Here is an 18,690-nt window from a genome sequence, read left to right as displayed (position 1 = left end):
AAGACTCTGGTTTACCAATTTGGTTGGTAGATTAGTCTCAAGCCTCCCCAGGAAAGGGGGTGAAGGGGTTTGGGGGGATATTTTAGGGAAACAGGACCTCCAAGCGGTCCTTTTCCTGAATCTTTGTCCAACTCACTTAGTAGTGGCAGCAGTACCCAGCCAAGGACAAGGAAGGATTTGTGCCTTGGGCAAGTTTTAACCTAAGCTGCTAGAAATAAGCTGAGGAGGGTCTTTCATGCCGGTCCCCACCTCTGTACCCTAGAGTGCAGAGTGTGCTACCTGGGGGTTGCACACAGTGGGTTACTGAGGCGTTTGGGTGACAGAGGCAGGCGCTGCTCCCCTGCGGCTAACAGCAGGTGTTCCGGCGCCCCCTTCCCTCTCCCCCCACCCGCTCCCTGAGCCCACAACTGCTGCTGGCCCTTTAAATGCTGGCGGGAGGCCCGTGCCGCCGCTGGCTGGGAGACCCCGCGCCTCCAGTGAGAGGTGAAACCAAGATGGCGGCCGCGCAGTGACTGAGGCGGAGACAGAGCCAGTGGGAGACAGACGGGCCTCGCCGCGCCTCAGCCAGCCAGCTAGCCCGCCCGGCCGGGGAGGGGCCTTTCCAGCCGGGCGCCCGGAGCGGAGCGGGCCGGACTACCGGAGCGGGCCGAGGAGCCGGGGCTGAGCCGCAGCAGTAGCGGGAGGAGGAGGAAGAAGAATATGGCGGCGGAGCCGGGCTGGGAGTGAATCTGCCGCCTGCGAGGGGAGCCCATGGGGAAGACGGGGCGCTGAGCCCGGCCGCCTTCGCACCCCGCCCGGGACAGGCAGCGCCCGCTGGCCGCTCACGAGCCGCTCTGGAGAAAGAGGGGCCGCGCCTCCTCTGGCCCCCGCACTGACGAACTGCGAGCGAGGGGGCGTCGGGCCTGGGCAGCGCCCGCACAATAGAGCCGAGCGCCGGGCAGGGGGTGAACTGACCCCGCTCCCTCCCCCTTGCCGCCGATCTGCCACCACCCCTTGTTCCCTCTGCTAATCTGGCTGCTTCCTGTCCCCTGCCAGCACACGGTTCTCCCGGCTCACGCCTCTCCTAGCACCCCTGCTCTGCGAGCCCCATCCCCTGCCACCCTTTCCCTCTGCTTTCCCCCCACCCGCTTCTAGCCTCCATAGCCATCTTACCTCTCCTTCACATCCCTCCTCTACCACCTCTGCTCCCTCCCCACGCTGCCCCTTCGGCCTGCCCCTTTACCCCCGGCAGCCCAACTGCTCCTTCGGCTTTCCCTCCTGAATAACACTTTCCTGGTCCTCTAGCCTCGTAAATAGCTTCCCACCAATCACCCGCTTCCCCAGCACTCTGCTGTGCCTCCAAATATTGGGGATGAGGAGGAGACTGCCCCAGCAGTGAAGAATAAGGAGAGATCCCGGGGTGTCTGTGTGGGGCTGCTACCCTCTTTCCTGCTCCTCTCCTCTGAGGGGGGCCTAGCCCCCCACCAACCTCCTGTTCCTTCAGGTGTCACAGGCCAGTGTGGTGGCTGTGGTGTGGCAGGCGGCAGGATGACCGACACCCGGCGGAGGGTGAAAGTTTACACGCTGAATGAAGACCGCCAGTGGGATGATAGGGGCACCGGACATGTGTCCTCTGGCTACGTGGAGAGGCTGAAGGGCATGTCCCTGCTTGTCAGGGCAGAGAGCGATGGTAAGTGTGTGAGAGCATGCCAAGTATTGGTAGTCTTCTTTTACCAATCCACCTAAAAAAGGCAGACGGGAGCTGGCTTTGTATATCTATTCCATGACACTAGCGGCATAATTTGTATAGGATTCTGAAACGAGGGAAGTAGCAACTATGGTTAACTCTTGTTAGGCCAAGTGACAGGGTTGGAAGATTAGGACAACACTACTACCCACTCCTACCCATCAGGTACACACTTTGTGCATATTGGACACACAGACATAATGGTGCATACCAAATACACTTAGTCCACATTGCACACGCTATTTTGCACACCAGTATCCTGCTTCTTGGGGCCCCCCCAAAATGATCTTTGCCACGAACACTACTTGGGATCTCTTCTTCAAATAATTTATAATCCCCAGATTAAAGAAACTACTCACAGTTTGGATTACATTTGTTGAACATAAAATATTTTAAAATTCAGTGTAGTGTCTAACCTATTCAGCTCTCAGTAGTTGAGTTTCAGATATATTTTTCACTCCTTAAAAGTGTTTTAAAGGGTGTTTTATAATGTGTGGCTATACATATAGTATTAAATTGTTGATTTTAAGACAGTACAAAGAACAAAACAATATTGTTGGGATATATTTTAAGCAGCTACAGTATTCTGCACTCATGGTAAAACTGCTTTAGAATTACCCCTTAAATAATAAATTCACTTAAAGCATATCACCTGTTTTCCTCACATTGCAAGCATGTTTCTCTACAGATCACTACATTATGGTAGGTTTTGTGTGAAAACTATCCATGATTATTTGATCAGTGAGTTAATGGTTGCTGCAGTTACTGTGGATTAAACTTGAAGTATATCTGGCTTTATTTAACACTAGTAGCATGAATTAAGGTGTCCTATCTCATTTAACCATATAGTTGCATATTTGGTGATGTTTTTCTGCCCGTAGCTATTTCCAGGCTTTTTATGTTATGTCTGGTTAGGTTGGATCATTCTTGCAGATTGCTGTCTACAATTGATTGTAATCTCCCCTCTCCCCCATGTTTATTTGACTTTCCCGTTGCTGATATTGAAGGATAGAAAACTTCATTGAGGGCACTTACTTAGTCCAGTCATTGTATGGGAAAGTTCTGAGAACGTGCGCTATAAGGAAATCCTAAATTGATATAGTAGAAATTAAATTTAGAAAATTGATGATTATCAGAAACCTGCTTAAATGCTAATTACATTGATTTGAGTCTTTTACATTAATAATTTAGCAATGAATTATGAAAGCCAAATATATAATTGATTTTACCAAAGAAAATTTGAAGACTGTTCTCCCCATTCTTTTCAGCATGTCTTATTTCTTATGTAAGATAAACTCCTCCAGATGGCAATGGACCTCTACTACTGAATTTAAGGGTGAAAGGGAGCATAGTGTGTGTGTGTGTCCACCAGGACAGCTTTCAAGAGCATAACAAATGAGTAAAGTACAACTGAAATAATGAGAGTGACATTAAAATATATATATATATATATATAGTGGCAATATTTTAAAAATACAATGATGTGGGTAGAATTTTTGAGTATAAAATGCTGCAGGTTGTAATCTGACTGTCAAGGAGCAGTCTGTTTAAGCTACACAGACTTCCACTGATTTCAGTGGGATTTCCATATGCAGATTGATTTTGGTAGTTTACTTGCTGTAAATGAGCTTGTTTAAATCTATAAAAGAAAGTGGAAGTATGAAGTATTATAAGTATTGTTTTAAGGTTTATCTAGGAGTTTACTGCATTTTACAGATTAATTATCCATACTTTTAAAAATATTCAGCAAACTAATATTTTAAAAAATTGAATAACTGAAATTAACATATAATAGTTTATTTAGCTGTCATAACTCTTACAGCATGTACAGTTTATAGGATTATTAGATAATAAAATCCTCTTCAGAAACTTACCTTTTTTGATCACTGAGGCTAATATATCACTCGTTTTAGGCAAACATGCCCTCTAGTAATTGTTTTCTTATTCTTGTCACTTTATCTTATCAGATTAATATTCAGTTTTCTCTCAGTGTCAGAAGTCAGTGGCCAAGAAAGTTTTGAAGGCAAATTTGTATGTAATGAAATTTTTTAAAAAATTATTTGGTGTATTGTATGAAATGTTTGTAAGTGTGAACAGTTAATTGACAAAAACAAACAAAAGTGACACCAGATTGTTATACTTCAGATGCATTGATGCCTTTTACAGGGCTCAGGTCCCTTGTTCCTCCTTCTTTCAATTACCATTCAGCTTTTCTGTTAATTGCTTTGTTAAATGTAAGGATCAAAATTAACAAGTACTGAACAAGTACTAGTGTTCCACATGTCTTTGCGTCCCTGTGTAGTTCTTTCATCTTTCCTTGACAGTTCCTCCCCTTTCCATCATGCTATCTTCTGCCTTTGTTTCTTCCTACAGTTTGGGGTCAGGACTCAACTTCCTTTTATTTAATGGCTTACCCACAAAAGCTGACAGACCAATTTAGGTTTCAGAATTCTCTAAGGGAGAATGCAACCAAAAGTCAGTTTTTATCCGTGGCCTTTTAAGATACAGTGCTATAACCACTTCCAACAGATGGAACATAGGAATTACCATACCAGATCAGGCCATTGGTCCATGATATTGTTGTCCTGTTTTTGACAGTGGCCAGAAATGTCAAGTAAGTTCAAGCATCCCTGGTGTAGACAACTGACACTAACCTCTTAATACAGGAAATCTCTTACTGTACCCAGTTATAGGATGGCTTATGCCCTGAATCATGAGGCTTTATATCTCCTAATTGTTCTAAATCCCATCTATTATAATTGAATGTTCTTGTCGTTATCCATATAAATGTCTAGTCCTTTATTTGGATCCTGCAAAAATTTTTTCCTTAATAATACTGATGTGGCAATGAGTTACACTTTTTTCCTCAAAAAAAAAAAAAAAAAAAAAAGCAAACCAGCAAGTGGATGAGAGTCAAATCTAAACTTGATGCCTTTTAGTTTCACTGCATGACCCCTTGTATTTCTGTTAGATAATAAAGGAGTGCCTAATTTCCACTCCTTCTGTCATTCATTTTTAATAACTGTATCCTTTCCCCGCCTTGTCAATTCCATGACCTGAACAGTCCTATTCTTCATATGACAACCTTTCTATGCTTTTAAATCATTTTCATTGCTTGTTTCTGACCCTTTCTCTCCCCCCCTCCCCCTTTTTGAGGTAAGGTGACCACAACTGAAATCAATATTCCAGATGACGGTATACCATTCTCTTAATGATACAAATAATTTTCAATCCCACAGGCACTTGCTAGTATAAGGACTAAGCTTATTTGCCTTGTCAGAATACACTGATTACCAAGCCATGCTTCCCCTTCTGCTTAGTCTTCGTCTGGGCAGCACCTCCCTGCTGCTTGGGCCTGAAGACCCAAGCTTCCAAGTCGCTGAATTCTGAATCCTAATTAATTCTCTGCCAGTCCTCCAACAAATACCGGTTTCTCCCTACCCGCCAAACAACGGTGGCAGCAGCCAGGTCTCCTCTGCCCCTATTACAGAGGCAGGAGGCTACTCTGCCCCAAAAGCAAGGGTGGCACTGCTTCTATCTCTCAGCACAATTAGGAAGATGTTACTGTTTTGATTTATACTTTCTCCCCATTTGGAAGGTTTTCTTTGTGACCACAATGGCTTTAAACTATTTTTTAAAAGTAAAGCTTAGGAGTCTGCTAAAGTTGATGGCACTTGCCCAGGAAAGTTTGGTACTCACTCTGGAGGAGATTTTTTTTTTTTTTTACCTCCCCCCGCCCCATCCTATTTTCTGTACATCCTACTGCTGTTTTGATTGCTGCTAATCATGGAACTGACTAGTTTGTATACCATGACTGGAATGCATGGTAATGCCCTTTAGTGATGCTGTTCTACCTGTCCTGATATCATAAAGGGTGATTTTTACTAGCCACAAAAGAGATCTTATGTGGCCTGTAAGGCAGGGGTTCTCAACCTTTTTCTTTCTGAGCGCCCCCCCCCCCCCCCCCCCATGCTATAAAAACTCAAAGGCCCAGTGTGGGGACTCAGGGCTCCAGGCTGGGGGGACCCTTGGGCTTACGCATACTTTAACTTCTATTTTTGGGGGGGACGGACAAGGGCTGGTGCGGCTTTGGCCAGCTGTGCACAGTGTGGTCCGGAGAGGGAGTGCCACCTCCACCTTCTGACTCACCTCACCTCAGGAGGCCACCCAGCCTGTCTGGATTGTGGGGGGATGCAACCAAAAAATATAACTCAAAGTGGGGACTCGGCTCAAAGTTTGAAAACCACTCAGAGTGCAGGGAGAGGGGTAGTTAGGGGCTGTGTGCTAGGAGTGCTTCTCCTGTGGTGGCTGTTTCCTGAGGGCTCTGCTGCCCCAGAGTCAGGTCCCCCGGCCCGGGCAACGCTTACGAGCTGCATGAGCAGTCAAAGGGGGCTGGCAGCTTCGGAGCAGTCGCAACCCCGAGCACCAGTAGCAGATGGGAATGCCACGGCTGACCTCTCCATTGCACCACCAAGCAGAGGAGCAGCTGTCCCGCACTGCCTGGTTCTGGCTTCCCACCTATGACCTGGCCAGAGTATAGGACCTTAGAGGGACTGGCGGAAGAGCGGGGGGAGCTGCCCCTGGGACTGCTCCACTCTGGGTAAAGTGCTGCAATTTTTTTTGGGGGGGGGGGAGCAATACCTTTTGGCAACCTCCAACTCTGCATCTGCCCCCGGGAGTTGCCAGGGCTTGGGACTTCAGCCCCGTGCTGCTCCTGGCCTCAATCCTGGGTGGGGAGGGCATTTGGGGCTCCCCCACCACTCCCAGCTTCAGACTAAGGGGAGTAGGGGCAGTCCAGAGCTCCCGGCTTCAACCCCACGCTGCTTGTAGCTTTAGACCAGTGGGGCGCCGGGGCTCCCAGCTTCAGACTGGGGGGCACCAGGGCTCCTGGCTTCTACCCCACATGGGGGCATTGCGGCTTACAATGTGGGGTTTCAGCCATGAGGCCCTGCGGCCCCCCAGAAAGGGCTCGTGGATCCCCGGTTGAGAACTGCTGCTGTAAGGTTTCATCTTGCCTCAGAAACCAATTGAACATCTGAGAAATTTGGGCTGTGGTTCCACTATTGCCTGGGAAATAAAAAATAATTCTGTGGTAACACACTTCAGTCCTTTTGGGTAAAACTAGGAGTGATGGACTGAAATTAAAAGAAACATTTAAGATGAGGGAAAATGTTAATCCACCTATTAGACTGTGAAATAGTCTCTGAAGGAAAGTAGTGTACGCACTGTAGTTTGTTCTCCTGCCATTGTGTGGACCCTTTATAAGAGAGCTTTTAATAGGCAGAGCTATATGAATTCTGTAACAGCAGACTTTACTGCAGAATCCGCCTTTTGCGCACACTTTCCTCCAGAATTATACTATTAAAAAAAAAAAAAAGCCCTCCATTGTTGTGAAGAAAACATTGCCACTTCTGCTCATGTTAATAATGAAGTATTTTCCCAAGTCTGCAGGCAGCCTGTATTAATAGCTGAGTAGTGTGAATTGCGTTGTTAACTAATTTTCATTGCTGGTCACTGGTAGCAGAAGCATCCAGCTAATTTTTAGGGTTGTCGGAGAAGCATGAATCCCCAAGTGCCACCTCCCTCCACCCTTTCGAAACAAAGAAGGGCGCTGAGAACCACTGGCTTAACACATTTAAAGTATGTTTCTTTCCTAAACAGTAACTCTCAATATGCCATTGTGGAGCTCTGTAGTTATTCTTGCTCACTTCCCTATCAGAATTGTTTTGTTTGTGAATCAAACCATACCCACCCTCCCCACTTCTGCAAAGCTGCCCTGAGCTATTGGACTCAAGCTGGGTTCTTTCCATCTTGCATACAACTCCCAGTAATAGAGGTTCTGTAGACTAAATCTTACTCTCCTCTCCACAGGTAACCCTGCTGTCTTCACATTATTTCTTCAGTGATGCCCACATAAACTCATTAGCTTTAAATGGGTTTGTATAGATATCACTTAGTGCATCATTTGGCCCGCAGAATTTTTTTCTTGTGGTTATGTAAAAAGTGCAGTTTGACTCTGAAGTTTTAAGATGAGTTTTCAGGGCAGGCAGTTCGAAAAAATGTTTAGAAAAATGAGCAAACTTCATTTGGAGTCATTAGTGAACATGGAATCCTGCTGATGTTTTTAAAAATGTGCTTTACAGGCTACAACTGCTTTCAAAAAGTAGTGTGGATAAAGTCTCGGAGAGTATTCTAGGGGCTTGTCTACACGTACAACGCTGCAGTGCATCTGGTGAAGACACACTATGCCGACAGAGAGCTCTCCTGTCAACATAATAAAACCACCTCTGCCCTAGACAATAGTTGTTTCTCCCGCCGACATAGCTCTGTCCACACCAGTGCTCATGTCAGAGTAACTTATGTCACTCAGGGGAGGGGTTTATTCACACCCCTGAGCAGCATAAGTTATGCTGACAAAAGCTATAGGACACCCATAGCCTAGGATAGCCCCAAGAAATGGAAGGTATATTTTACAAATTTATTAGACATGTCTAACAAGATTGATTAAACCCAAGAAAATATTTTTAATTATACTATTCAAAAGACCAGGACTGGAATCCAGTCTTTTGAATGGAGAATTCATGTAATTAAAAACAAGAAATTTTGTTAGTTGCAATCTATGACCTATTAAATTAAGGTTGACATTGTTAATGTTTCTGTTATCACTACCGTACCTATTATTTACTATTTTTACTATCCACAAATGTGCTTCAGGTTCCTGCCTCCGAAGAGCTTACTGTATGGGAGCTTTATCCTGCAAAAGCTTATGTGTATAAGTAGTGGGTTTTTTCACATGAGTAGTCTTATTGACTTAACTACTAGAGTATTTATTAACTTGAGTAACTATCCGGAATGTCAGGCCCATTATAATGTCCTCACAAGTCCATCATATTTCCTAGGTGGAGTGGAGTTGAGGGAGGTCATGGGTTACAGAGAACTCATTAATCATTCTTACAACAAAATATGGTGGTTTAAATGTTTTGAGTCTCTCAAAAGTGTGAAAACGACGCATGCTTTTGCTCGGTGATACTGCATAAATGAGTAGGAATGAGTTGAATTGTAAGGTTGGAGCCTTGACAAATAGATTTTGGAAGGCTGTTGCAAGCATCAGTTACAGAACAGAAGAAAGCAAGATTTGTGATAACAGTGGAAAAGAGGTAATAAAGACTGACCTTTTTGATAGCCTGGAAGGAGTTGTCCGACATAGGCAAGGACTTTATTGTCTTAAGTATTTGTTTTGAATAACTTTTCCACATTCTGTATACTGTCTTGTCAGTCCTAGAATTAATCACATGCACAAGGTCATCTCGCGTATTCCCTTTACTTTTTTCAGAAATCCAGTATCTGTAGAGTTTGTCCAATAGGGGTTCATCAAGACACATAGCTTAACAATTTCTAGTGGCTTTTAATTCCACCATCCCTTTTGGAAGTTGTTTCCAAGTCTGACTGTCACTCTAAAGCCTAGTATGTCTGTTTAATCGGTGTGAAGTCATGGAAGCTGTTACAGACTCATGAGAGCTCTTCTTGTTTAAACTATCATCAGGTTCAATCATCACTGGGATTTGTGGTCCATTACTGTCAAATTTCTAAGTTCGCACCCATTTTGACTTTACAAATTACACTGGCACAAAGCATGGACTTTCAGTTACAGTAAGGCATGTATTTATGCCATGCCAAGAGCCCAAGACCGTTGTGATATCAGAGGTAACTCAGCCAATTGCCACCCTTACTCTACAGCTAATTTGCATGCAACAGTTCAATTGGTTGTATGACGGAGACTGCGCAGATAGTGGGTTACTTGGCCCAGCTGCTATCCTTGCAGCATGGACTTTCACCTAATACAAATTAATGTACATTGAACACATTACCAGTGATTGCTTTATATGGTAGCCTTGCTTAAGGAAAAAAAAAACAACTCTGACAATATTTTCCACTCCATATTGTAAGAGAGATTATTTTGTTTTGATAATGCTGAATTGTTGCCTTTTCACAAGGATGGCAGTTAAAGGCGCACTGCACAACTGGGTTCCCAAAAGCAAAACGAGTTGTATAGAAATAATCTCCTATCACAAGTTGATATTTATCACGTCTATCCATCTAAATGGGACTCATTCTAGTTCTTAACATTTCTGGTTCAATAGGACTTTGTAGAAGTTAGCTAAGTTAATCATGAGGAAAACATACATTTGCATGTAATGTATTTACACAATTTTTAAAAAAAACTTAAAATTAAGGTCTGCCACACTGAAGTAAATTACATAGCATTACTGCAAAATTCTGTTCTGCTCCCTTGTGCTGTTCTTTCCTGTTGTTGCTACTTACCAAGGTGAGTGTTTGAACAGAAGCTCACAAAAGTTATGCTCAAATAAATTGGTTAGTCTCTAAGGTGCCACAAGCACTCCTTTTCTTTTTGCAAATACAGACTAACGCGGCTGCTACTCTGAAACCTTCTTTATAGTGAGATTCTTCGTCCTCCTTGGTTCCTTTACAAATATAAAAATATTGAGGAGACCTCTATAGTAGTGATCCATATCAAAATCCTGAATTAATATCAAATAGCTGGATTAGAGTCCTTTTAGGTCTTGTCTGCTCATGAAGATAATCAGGAACAGCTGTTCCTGAATAATGTGTGGACATTTCCAGAATAAGAGTGCCCTGTTGAACATGGATTGAGTGTACACACATGGAGTTATTTCTGAATAGGTCCATGTGTAGACAGGCTCTTAGTCTTTCTACACACACTTTTATAGTCAAAAAGGACTTGTCAGTTCAGTGGGTATGTGTTTTTGATTTGTTTGTTTTTTTAAGTCAGTGTGTGACAGGAACTTCACAGATGGCTTAAGGCTGTTTACAACTTCCTTAGAAAAAGAGAGAATTGGGCTAGCAGATATATGATTAGCTGACAAAAGAATATTTATATACAGCAAAACTTCTGAGAGGAAAAAATAGTTCAGGTCCACAGTATGTACTGTGTGAACTTAAACTTGCAAATAGATTTAAATTTTAAAACACATGAAAATCTGTTTCTCCTCCTCTTTACCTGTCAGCATCTGAGTTGAGGATTCTGTTATGCAACAGTTGATGATATATGAACAACCATCTCTCTTTGGAATCATCAACAGTTCAGGAGAGTTTTTAGGTGGTTGCAAGGCAAACAAAATCCTGAACTTGGGACTTAGGCTTTGTGTACACTACATAGTTTTGTTGGCAAAAGGCAGCTTTTTGTCGCAAAGTTAAAGTGATTAAAACATCAGTGTAGAGGCTGCTGTTCGTTATGTTGACATAACTTGCCTTCCCTAGTATCCCACAACGCCCAGCATGACTGCTCTGCTCAGTCCTTTGAACTCTGCTATTCTGCATCTAGCTACACAGGCATGCATCGCTCCCCTTTCAAAGCTCTGGGAAGCTGACATTCCTCAGCGTTTGTGAAGAGCGCATGGAGCTGCTGAGGATACTGCTTCTGGTAGCTTGGGAGGCTGTGGGAGAACTCTGAGGGAATTACAGAACCCTTAACGTGGAATTGGCTGGCAGGCAGAGCAGGCTGCTGCTGAGGGGTGGGGGAAGAGGGGAGAGACTGTTGTGCTGTGCAGAGCCGGGGGGCTGATGAGCCAGGGGGCCTGCTTCAGGATTTGTTGGTTTCGGCAGCTGTCTGAACTTAGAGACAGCATTCCGACACTGGCTCTCCTCTTCCTCCCCCCTCCCCCAACACACACACTTCCCCATCACACACACTCTGTCTCTCTGCGCGTGCACACACACACACACACACACCATCACACACTTTCCCCACCTTCTCCCCCCACTTCACTTCAGTTGAAAAGCAGCTGGTAATCTAGTAGGATGCCCATGGAACGATCAGATTGATGTGCATCATGTGATGCTGTACCTGTCCCCTGAGGCATTGCAAACCTTTCTCAAAGCACCTTGTGGCCAGTTGCCCAGTGGGATAGCTACCCACAGTGTACTGCTCTGTGTCGATGCAAGAGCTGCTAGTGTGGGTGTGCTCTGCTGACACAAGGAGCATAGTGTGGACATGTGAGGGTGGTTTAAAGCGCTGTAACTTTTGTCGACAAAACTATAGTGTAGACAAGGCCTTAGAGTTAATAAGTAGTACACTAATTGCAGGTAAGTTTAAAAAAAAAATACCGTGTCTCCTTTAAAGTGAATGTATTTGTAATTTTTAAAAACTACATATTCTGTTACTGACGTGGTTTGTGTGTCTCTTGTTTGAATATCAACATTTTGTAACATTCTAAATTTATACAGTAAGAAGCACTTTTATCACAGGAGGAACTATCATTAACATTGGTATTCAGTTCTACTGCTTTTAGTAGCCATCTTGCTGAAAAAGTAATGTATGGTCTAATTCTGCAGTCCTTATTTAACCAAAATTCTTATTGAAGTCACTGAAAATCCTTCAGATAAGGACTGTATGTCTAAACCCAGGGTTTGTGACTGACAGTGTGAGAAACAAGTGTAAGATTCTTTCAGAAATTTTCTCCATACTGTTAACATAGATTTTTAAAATATGGATTTATAATTAATGAACTGTTCAGGTATTGAACATCAATTTCCGGTGATCAGTTCAGAAAGTTGGCTCCCACCATGAGATTCAGAAATGACCATTTTAATTACAGTTGTCCTTTTCAAATTCTGTTTATTCATGGAGAATTGCTTCTCACCTTTTAGAAACTTCAGAGATTTGCACTAAGAAAAATGGGTTTAAGTATTTTAATTTCTCTTAAATTCCTGGACAGTAAGGTTCAGTGAAGGTTAAGCATGCATACCAGTAACTTATGGGTAAGAATGACTAAATAAAAAAATATTAGTGATGTTGTAATTATACTAAAAACCCAGGAAATTCAGAGTTAAGGTTAACCTAAAAGAAGTCCAAACAGGTAAAGGTGTGGAAAAGCACACTTAAGGCACCCCATACAACTTTAACTCTGCCTGTTGTCACAGGGTTGTATGGGTGTCTTAACTGTGCATTTCCATATCTTTACCTGCTTGGATTTCTTTTAAGGTTACTCATAATTCCTGGTTTTATAATGTGATTGTGTGGACTACCTCCCCCTGGTGATAGAAAACATTTTTGTGGCAACTACAGTAACTGCTTCCATGGAGAAAGTAGTATCAAGAAGTTGACATGGATCATGAATTTTTTAATGAGATTTAGCAAATGGAAGCAAGGAGAGTCAGCATCATGTGACCAGTGAGGTGTCTGCAGACCACCAGGAAGTGCTTTGTGGACCACATCTTAGGAACAATTTATTTTTCTAATTTGATCATCTCACCCATAAATGCTGTTTGGGGTAGGAAATAATGAAGTCAAAATAGATTATGGCGATTAAGGCCCCAATCCTGCAAATACTTATGTGTGTTCTTAACTTTATTTGTGAGGAGTCTTGTTGACTTCAGTGAAACTACTCATGTGAGTAAAATAAAGCATCTACATACCTGTTTGCAGGATTGGGGATGAGGTTCTGAACATAGTCTTAGGTTGTGTGTATTTTTAATGTGTATTTAGTGTATCTGTGACTGAAAAGAGAATTTTTCAGTCCCCATTATTGAATTCACAATGCAATTGTAGAAGTAAAACAGAACTTTCTTCTTTTTAATTCCTTCAGGTTCTCTTCTTTTGGAGTCCAAAATTAATCCAAACACTGCATACCAGAAGCAACAGGTAAACTCTAATTATTTTACATTGCCTTTCTTTTTAAAGGGAGACTGTTACTTCTTTAATATGAATGTTCTCTGCGTTTACTACCCTTTATTACAAGTAATGCTATCTGTTACTATAACTGAAAGATGAGAGAAAATACTTGTCAGTGTTTTTGTGTATGATCATACAACCAATCCGTTTCCTGTGTGAGTATCTGTGTGTACTTTACACAGCAACGAAACATATGGAAAAACACAAATTAGCAGGGGGTTCTTGAGACCTTATACTACCTGAAGCTATTTATAATCCCTTTTTGAAACAGACCTAGTTTCAAATAACTTGATTGTCCCTTAACTTAAAAATGTATTTTATATATTATTCTTTTTACTCAGATATGTATTTGTAAATATCTATATGTTGATTGCTTAGAAAGATGGTGATCAAAGTTTTAAGGCATACAGATTAACTCTGCCCAAAATATGCTACCTCTTTCTAAACAAATAGATGAAATATTGATGCCAGCCTGCTTTTTTGCGATCCTAGGGTTGACTGTTCTTTGCCAGTAAGACTTTCACATCTTAAACTAGTTAGTTGTGTGCATTGCTAGCCTGGAGAGTCTTTTTGCTTAAAGAATTAAAATGGAATTTGATGGGTGTGTATATTGAAAAGCACGATATTCTTTCAATACTAGAAAGGGACAAATGCTGCTGTCTGCTGGTTATTGTTATATTGAACTTAGTTCATGCAAATTAAGCCTATTTTCTAAGCGGTTTCCTACTGTGTTGTAGACAGAGGCTAGCTTCAGTAATGCAGCTCATGATATCTAGGAAAAATGTGTCTGTAAAATTGTCTTTGTTTGGCATTTTTGGCCTTTAGTTGTCCTAAAACCTCTTTTTTTTCCTCTGCAAATAATAGTCTAGAGCATTTGTACCTCTGGAACTTACTGCTTGATTAGGAGTTTAATTTTGTACTTGTCGAAGGGAATCTACTTACTCTTCCTTCCTGTGAAATGAGACATGGGGTTCCAAACTTTTAAGAGGACAGGCTTATTTCTTAGTTTCTTTTGACTGCAATTACAATAGTGTGATACCCTTTTTTGAACTGGATCAGTAGCCAAAAATATAATTTAAAATTACAGATTTTCTGTTCTCTTTTTCTCTTCATTCTCTCCCTCACCTCTACTCTTTTTGTCTCAACTCTTTTTAGGTTTTTCCCTGTCCAGTACACCTCTACACACCCCCTTCTAAAGGAACTATTTCCATCACTACCCTTACTTCCTTCTCCAAAGTCTCACCTCACGTGTACTGTGGTGACTTACTCCAGCTTTGGAGGGTTAGATCCTATCAACAATAACTTTCTCTTTCATCCAGGGCTACCTTATACCAATGAAATTCGTCATGTTAGCCACTCTGTGATCTCCTTAGCATGTGTGTAACACTTCTCGTGTCCACACAGATGAGATGTGCGTGATTGGGAACCATTGCTTGGATTAGATTTGCTTCCAGAAATGCTGCCTTGTTGTCTCAACTGCATTAGTGTCAGTGTGAACAGAGATCACTAGCATAACACTAGTGGTACAAATATTGCTATCCAAGAATAAATCTGTTCACACTTCAGTGACAGTTTTCACAGCTCAGAGCTCTATTATTACTTGTCAAGTTGGTTGTATGCAGACCCAGAAACAGCTTTTGCTGGTTTTGCTCCCCCAGCGCATCAGTGAAGGACACAAAGATAACAGAACTGTATTATACCAAACTTTATCAGATCTGGTTTTTTTTGTTTGTTTGTTTTTCCTGGAAAGCCAAAAGCAAAAGTTAGCTTTTTTAGATTACATTCACTTATACATGCAGAGAAATTCCACAACATAATTATTTTAATTGGGGGCTGACTTAGCTTTTTAGCCTGTTAGGGCTGTTTTCCATATCCTGGAGCTCTGAAAAACAAAACAGAACAGGGAAATTGGTTAGCAGATACACATCAAGCCTATCCCATGTGCCGCCTCTTGCCTTCAAGTCAGGGTGGATTTGATTTAAATCAAATTGACTAGTCAGGAAGACTCGATTTAATCATGGATTTCTACATAAAAGTGCATTCTTGTTGGTTGTTATAACCTTAATACATATTCTTCACAACTCAGAGATAGATGTAGGTTTCATTTTTAGAAGGTACACACTATACATTTTTAAAGTGATGTTCCTTTCATCATCTTCAACGCAGCTTCCTCCTGAGAAGGAACACTTCTCATGATGTTGTTTCATTTGGGCAACCAGACTTTGCATTTCTTTGTTGCACTGTTTGCGTTTTGAACACATGCCTGTCTTACCCACAGGTAGAAGAACTTCGTTAAAATATTCCCAAATTGGGTCTCTTTTACGGCCTGCTGCCATTATAGGTTTTTCCTTCTAGTGAGAGAATGCGATGGTAGATCTCAAATCAATGAAGACTACACTCAGAAAGACCTCAAGACTTCTGGAATATGCTGCTCAAACAGTTTCACTTTTGTTTCTATTGTCTGTCCCTCCCTTCTCATATTTATCTCCAGACTTCTTTTCCTTGTCCAGATCTATTCTGCCCCCAACAATCTTCTGTTCATTGAACTTCTTGAAACTTGGCACTTTTAGAGAGAGGTAAGAGATTGACTCTGTGTACACAAATTTGCAGAGGGACAATAGGGTTGAGGTCTGTTATTTCTCACCTTTTTATATTATTTATTTATTTTAAAACATTTTTGCTGTTAACAAGCATGTTGTCTCTGGAGACACAAATCCACAGTTTGAGAACTGCAAAACTAAGCATCTCCGATGGTATCTTCTAGACCAGAGGTGGGCAAACTATGGCCTGCAGGCCACATCCGGCCCGCAGGACCTCCTGCCCAGGCCCTGAGCTCCTGGCTTGGGAGGCTATTCCCCGGCCCCTCCCCTGCTATTCCCCCTCCCCCGCAGCCTCAGCACGCCGTGCCGCCGGTGCAATGCTCTGGACGGCGAGGTTGCGCAGCTGCAGAGCCGCAGCCTGACCTGGTGCTCTGGGCGGCGAAGCTGTAGCACCACCAGACACGATGCTCCAGGTCGCACGGTAAGGGGACAGGGAGCAGGGGGAGTTGGATAGATGGCTGGGGAATTCAGGGGGATTGGCAGGGGTGTGGATAGGGGTTGGGGCAGTCAGAAGGTGGGGCAGGAGTCCCAGAGGGGCACTCAGGAATGAGAGTGGGGGGTTGGATGGGGCAGCAGGGGGCAGTCAGGGTTGGGGATCTGGGGCTGGTCAGGGGACAGGGAGTGGTGGATGGGGCAGGAGTCCCCTGGGGACCGTCGGGGGGGCAAGAAGCAGGGGTGTCAGGTAGGAGGCGGGGGCCGTGCTGTGCCTGGCTGTTTGCGGAGACACAGCCTCCCCTAACTGGCCCTTCATACAATTTTGGAAACCTGATGTGGCCCTCAGGCCAAAAAGTTTGCCCGCCCCTGTTCTAGACTGAACACTGAGTCCCATTGTGTAGATAGAAAGATTAACCTAAATCTATACAGAAGCCCCTGGAACCACATAAGATTGGGTCCCTAATCCTTGAACTATTGGAACTCATTTACAAAACTTTTCTTAAACATTACATGAATATTGTCTTATACTATAGAATTAGAATGTATAATCCCTATTCCATGATGAGATATCTTCGAGCTATAATGTGTCTTAATTAAAACTATCTTTAGATCCACTTTTTTTTTTTAAAAATCATTGATTTTTATCCACCCTGCTCCAAGTACAGCAGTATATCTCTCCATGTTGCTCCCAGAGCTACTCTTCAATGCTGTCCACTCCCCCCTATTTGGCTGGAGGACCACTATATCCTTGGGGACTTTACTGAAGTAGGTGGGTGGTTAGGAGGTGAGAGTGGAAATTGGCTGAGCTATGTCTAGTGGCCTTGAGTGTGGATATCACCACCACCAAACCTGGGCCTGGATATTACCTATTTCTGAATAATATAAGGAAAATGAAAATTTTTAAAAAACCAACAACAAAAACTGTAGCAATAATTGAATCAAGCACCTTAATTTGAGTGTTGTCAGATGCTGGGACTCCAGTCCCAGAGTTGACCTGACATAGGGAACTCCTGACTCTTGGCTATTTCACCTGTACAATGTGTGATGGTATTTCTGTGCCTCTCACAATCTGTGGTGGTCTTGTGCAGGAAGTAGATAATGGAACAAATCAGAAATGAGAGTGAACAGGTGCACGTGTATGCTATATACTGTAGAGATTATATGCCTTCTGGAAGAGCTGTGTGGGAGCACTGGGGTAGGTACTCAGAGAGCAGTAAAGCTGCTGTGACATAGCAGAATACTTCTGTGGGCATTAAGCCAAACCCTAAAGGATCTGCACCCACAACAGCATGACTTTTGTGAACATACTACATTGTTGATGCTTACACCAACGCAGCCCCACCACTGTTACTCACAGTTCAGTTCTGTAACGTATATTCCAGAGTCCATCTCTAAAGAGCAATATGAGCTGTTTTTTTCCTAGCCCTTTTTCTGTCACCAAAAAATTAAGTGCTGCAAGCGTAGAGCCTCCTGGCCTAGAACAAGGCATCACTTGTTGCTGAACCACCTGCTCATCACCATTATAGTGCAGCTCCCTCATTTGGTTTGTATGCATTTTCACCTTTCCAGTCTCTCTCTTCATTTCCGCTTTTCTTTTCCTCCAATCATTCCTTACGCAGCACTCCTGGAAAATGTCTGTGCTGCTGTTCCTGCACCCATTGCTTTTCTAGGGGTACTGGCAAGAATCTCTACTGTGTGATATTGGTCCACTCATATTAGGCTTTCTTCTAGCTTATCCAGATTAGTCTCTTCCTCAAAAAATTGTGCTGAAATAGGAGAATTAAGTCAAAAATTCAGTTTAAATTTGTGGTGATTTTCATATCTCTTTTCATGAGGAAGTAGTGCTGGTACAGTGGACGTGTAGTGTGGTATCTCATTGATGTGGAGTCCACAGATGTATAGAAAATGCTTGCTTGTAGATCCCTGGGTATTCACATGGACTTCACATCTGTTGTATTACCTTCCAGCTGCATCTTTCCCTAGCAAAATAGCCCATTTGTAGTTCAGCTACCATTGTCCCCCCTTCTGTGCTTGAGTTCTATGATCTCTCGTTCATAGGGTTAGGTCCTTGTACCTATAAGTAGAGGGTTTTTAACAATCTGCTGGGGTAAGGGAGCCAGAAAGCTGGCTTCATTCAGCAGCAGGGGTTTCCCCTGAAGTGGAAGGAATCCCTGGCTGATTGTATCAAACCTCCTTGCAGTTCCAGGTACCGGGTT

At 42.9% G+C, this 18,690-nt stretch overlaps 1 protein-coding gene across 3 annotated transcripts in view; it reads left to right on the top strand.

The window, feature by feature from the left end:
* The first annotated feature begins 464 nt into the window (after nucleotides 1-464).
* PPP4R3A (protein phosphatase 4 regulatory subunit 3A) overlaps nucleotides 465-18,690 on the top strand; it is a 73,832-nt gene continuing 55,606 nt past the window's right edge. For all 3 annotated transcript variants that reach the window (XM_048852704.2, XM_048852702.2, XM_075129834.1), the window contains exons 1-2: nucleotides 465-1,669; nucleotides 13,354-13,409. In XM_048852704.2, coding sequence (XP_048708661.1) covers nucleotides 1,528-1,669; nucleotides 13,354-13,409 — 198 coding nt within the window. In that variant the 5' untranslated portion in view covers nucleotides 465-1,527. The remainder of the gene's footprint in view (nucleotides 1,670-13,353; nucleotides 13,410-18,690) is intronic.

The sequence above is a fragment of the Caretta caretta genome, chromosome 6 (assembly GCF_965140235.1).
Source record: "Caretta caretta isolate rCarCar2 chromosome 6, rCarCar1.hap1, whole genome shotgun sequence".
Lineage (NCBI taxonomy): Eukaryota > Metazoa > Chordata > Testudines > Cheloniidae > Caretta > Caretta caretta.
The sequence above is the reverse complement of the archived record's forward strand: the minus strand, read 5'-3'. Positions and strand labels throughout refer to the sequence as shown.